This window comes from Bremia lactucae, linkage group LG1 (assembly GCF_004359215.1).
Source record: "Bremia lactucae strain SF5 linkage group LG1, whole genome shotgun sequence".
Lineage (NCBI taxonomy): Eukaryota > Oomycota > Peronosporomycetes > Peronosporales > Peronosporaceae > Bremia > Bremia lactucae.
Genome location: NC_090610.1, coordinates 15,322,941 through 15,327,249, shown reverse-complemented (window position 1 = coordinate 15,327,249; position 4,309 = coordinate 15,322,941). Strand labels below are relative to the sequence as shown.

The 4,309-nt window shown below is 47.0% G+C and overlaps 1 protein-coding gene across 1 annotated transcript; it reads right to left on the bottom strand.

Moving 5' to 3' along the window:
• Positions 1–1,474: 1,474 nt before the first annotated feature.
• Positions 1,475–3,154, bottom strand: CCR75_004034 (uncharacterized protein; the record flags this gene model as incomplete). The annotated part of the gene is made up of 1 exon (XM_067962124.1): positions 1,475–3,154. The coding sequence occupies one exon, from the start codon at positions 3,152–3,154 to the stop codon at positions 1,475–1,477; it is 1,680 nt and encodes a 559-aa protein (XP_067815367.1).
• Between the last annotated feature and the right edge of the window lie 1,155 nt (positions 3,155–4,309).

The window sequence follows — 4,309 nt, the reverse complement described above, 5'->3', positions numbered from 1 at the left end:
GCTCCAGCGGGGACTCTGGCATAGCAGCGAGCCTTCATATGGCCGCGCTTGCCGCACTTAAAGCAAACTCCGTCTGCATTGCCCACCTCCATGGGAGTGGCATCTGTCCTCTCGGCCGACGCCTAATACCAAGCTGTCGCCGAGGCACTGTAGTGGGATTGCTTCTCAACTAAGCCAATTTCGATTGCCTCTTCCATCGTCGACGGATCCTTTCTGAAAAGGGCCCGTCGCGATGGGCCATGCCGTAGTCCGTTCATAAACGTGGGCACCTTGATGTGCTCCGGAATCGGACCTACGGTTATGGACGCCGACAGCGAGCGCATCCCTTGCACATACTCTTGCAGAGATCGCTTCGCCTGTCGCGCTCCAAAGAAGCGCGCCTGAAGCAACACCTCGTTGTTCAGCGGCTAATACATGGCGCGAATCTTTCCCTTGAAGATCGCCCATGTAGGAAATGCTTTTCTGTCCGCCATAAGCGCCGAGTAAGCCCACTCCGAGGCCTTACCGCGCAGGTGCGACATGGCGTAAGACACCATCCGGCTGTCGTCCTCGATAAGCTGGGCGACACCGCATTGCTCCACGGCTAAAAATCAGTGGACAATCGTGTGCGCCGCAGTTCCATCGAACTTGGGCGGGTCCATCCGAATGGGCCTCGGCTGATGCGGCCGGGCAGAGAGTATCTCAGCAGTCCTGTTGAGAGCCTCGCTCCAAGCCTGCTCATGCCTCAGCTCATCCTGAGTCTGAGTGACGGACTCCCCTTCAGCATGGCTCTGTGCCTCGGACGCGGCCCACCGCTTTCCGAGCACGAATGCCTCAAACTGCCCAACTGAGCAACATGTTGCTGTGAGGACTACCCAGGAGCCTGGCTAGGTCTTGTTCACCAAGTCCCTGCGCCATGTACCCTACCACCTCCCGATAATTTATGGAGAGGTGGGGGAAGTGAGCCTAATCGATATTGAGGCTCATCCTCCTCACGTACACACGAAGAGATGCGGGTCGTGTGGAGGATTTCAAGTGCACGGCACACCAGGATAGACGTTTAAACTGCTTCCTCGCTGTGCTAGGGAGCGTGGCCGCATTAAGACGTGCTAGCCTCACTTGGTAGCATAAAATGTCATCTCGATAGATAACACTAATATGTATTGCGAGCGTATCTTTCTAGTTACCTCGCGTAACGGATGACGCTAGCCGTCATCCCTCCTAATGTGAATGCACCGGGTCACAATGTGAACCACACCCGGGTCTAATTATTTTATTTAAGTGATTGACCATCCCCTTAAGCACACAAAGTGTACTTAACGGGGACTGTGTAACGTTTGGGCAACTTTAGCCCGTTACAGGGGTGTACACTTAGAAGTGGCCCAAAATTATTTCAACATAATCATGGCTCCACAGATTATCGCAAGGATAAAACTTTAAATTATCTCAGCTGACTACATAATTTAAGTGTAAAAATAGCTTCCAATGTTTTTCCTTATGGGGCAGGGGATTTTGTATCTACCGAGTACTTTGCAGAAAGCATGGATATCGAAAAATTATCATTGCGATGAGAAAAATTATTGTTCATCAGACGGTTCCAGTCGTTGCGAGATTCCGAGTGGAAGTAGCCGAATAAAAAGTACGAGAGAGCACCCACAGCCATCCAAGCAAAGCTTAAAAATAATGCCAGTGGGCGCATTTGGGCGATCATGTACCAGTTGGCAAGGATGCAGAGCATTGGGATAAACGGAACCAGCGGCGCAGAAAACAGACCGGGTGAATTAGCTGTCTGCGGGCACATGACGAAAAGAGTGACTGACAAACCAATGGTAACGATGAGAAAGAAAATAGCGAGAATCAGACTCATTGTCGACGAAAAGTTGACATATCCGTCTTGATATAAAAACGCTGAGCATCCAGCCGTCACAACGAGTACGGCGAGCAGGATTGGCGCCAGTCTGGGTGATTGTGGCTTCATGCGCGCTAATGTGAGCGCTACATTAGCGATAACAAAGGACATCATGGCACCAAAGTTCACAATATCCCATAGGACACCAAAAGGAGCCACAATAGCAATAATTGTAAAAATCAAGCCCGAAATAAGAGTATTTTTGAAGAGGTTACCCTTGGTATCCACTTCAGCGAAGACGGGCGGCAACAATCCATCGCAGGCAAGCGCATAATTGAGGCGAGGTTGTGCCAAAAAGCTTATAAGCACTACCACAGGCATTGTCACAATTTCGCCAGCCCGCACAATAGTTCCTGCCCATTTCCAGCCGCGGCCCTCGAAGCCGTCGCCAAAACTGCTGGCATCAAGGTACGGTACCATGCCCGCAAGCACCAAGGAGCACAGCGAGCTGAAAATCATTGTGCCAATCACAACGGCCATGACTGCGATAGGCATATTCTTTTTTGGATTCTTGGTCTCACCTGCAAGACAGCAAACTTCATCAAAGCCGACGTAGCCAAAGAATGCTTGGGAGGCACCAGTAATTACGCCCTGGGATCCATATGCCATCGCGCCATCAATTTCTGCGCGCGGAGGGATGAGTGGAGATAGATTCTCCGGATCCATGGCAGCAAAGCCGGCAATAATAATAAAGGCTACGACGCCCACCTTAATAATTGTCATGGTATTAACGAAAGCTTTGCCAAATCGAACACCCATTAGTAGCACTACCATGCTCAAGAATTGAATAAGACCTCCACTGAGATTCACAGACGATAGATTGAGCCAATGAAAACTTTTGTCGGGATACTCGAGCAACAACCACTCCTCCACCTTGTCACCCCAACTACGTGCTACACCTGCTCCAGACACACCGTACTCGAGGGTTAGTAGCCACGCAGCAACGACAGCTGGCAGTTCTCCAATCGTGTGATAAGCGTACGCATAGGTGCTTCCAGAGGATGGTATGCGTGTAGTGAGCTCCATATATGCCAACGCGTTGAGAGAGCATATAGCTCCACCAATGAGCCAACTGATAACGGCAGCGGGTCCAGCGGTCTCCGATATCATTGATCCTGCCGTCGAAAAAATCCCACTTCCAATAGTAGCACCAATCCCAATACAACACAGGTCAAACAGGTTAATTGTACGTGGGATGTCTTCTTTCATCTCCTCGGCTTGAATTACTGTCATGGGCTTAATTCGCCATAGCGAAGCAAAGCCCATTGCAGTTGCGTGCTTATTTTACTGACCGAAAAAGTCGCGACGATTGATGACAGCCACTGACGCCGACAAGAGAGGAATGATTCAGGTATAAGACATCGTAGTGACACTTCTGGCCACTTATCCTAAAATGATGTCGACCAGAGAGATCCGGATATAACGCGGTGTTCCTTTCCGTATACTTGTGAGAGCTCATTTATGAGAATAAATTAATGTGTGATCAAGGAAAGAACAAGAAGCGCAAATGTAAAATTGAATAGGCATTGTCGACGCTTAACACTGAAGCATCTTTTAAGCTCGCTTTTCGTGGAATAGATTGACTTTCAGACTCTTGTCATGTCCACAATAATCTGATCGGCAGATAAGAAAGAAATAGAGAGATTTGTTTTCTATCTTATTGCGGTAAATTTTGCACTGAATATCTGGTCTGCAAGTCCACCCAATTATCCTTTTGACATCAAATAAGGTTATTTTGCTGATATGTAATGGACAGCCGTTGATGGACCATCTCAAAAATTCCTCGTGTTTTAAGGGAAATAACACGAAAAAAGACTAATCCAATTTGAAAGGGTTTTATTTGCACTGTTTGTCTTAGGGTTGTTTTAGTAGTTTCTTGGTTTTTTTCTTTTTATTCTTGGACTTTTTTGACCGGTTGCGATGGCGGTTACGGTTGCCCAATAAGAAATCGTTACGGTCGAGGGGTGACCGTAACAAAATTATTATTACCGATGAGAGTAATAGGTAAGAATAATTCAGGATATTATCTTTATCGATAAAATTGTAGCCCCTTAGTGTAACGGGGTGTATCGTTACATGAAATTAACACTTGAAGGTTGTTAATAAATATATTATTTAAAAGGTAGATAATATTTAAAAGATATGATTTTTAAATAGTAATGTTCAGAAATCTTATCCATAAATAGCATCTTTGGCGCCGTGTATGGAAACACGTGAGCTAGAGTGATCGAGTGAACTAGCGGCGTGTAAAGCTGCTCGCAGTTCCTCTCTCATCTTTGACGAATTTAAAAATGTAAATTCGTTCTTAAAGGGGGGATGGTGTAACGGGCTAAAGTTGCCCTAATGTTACACAGTCCCCGTTAAGTACACTTGGTGTACTTAAGGGGATGGTCAATTACTAAATAATAGTAATTAGACCCA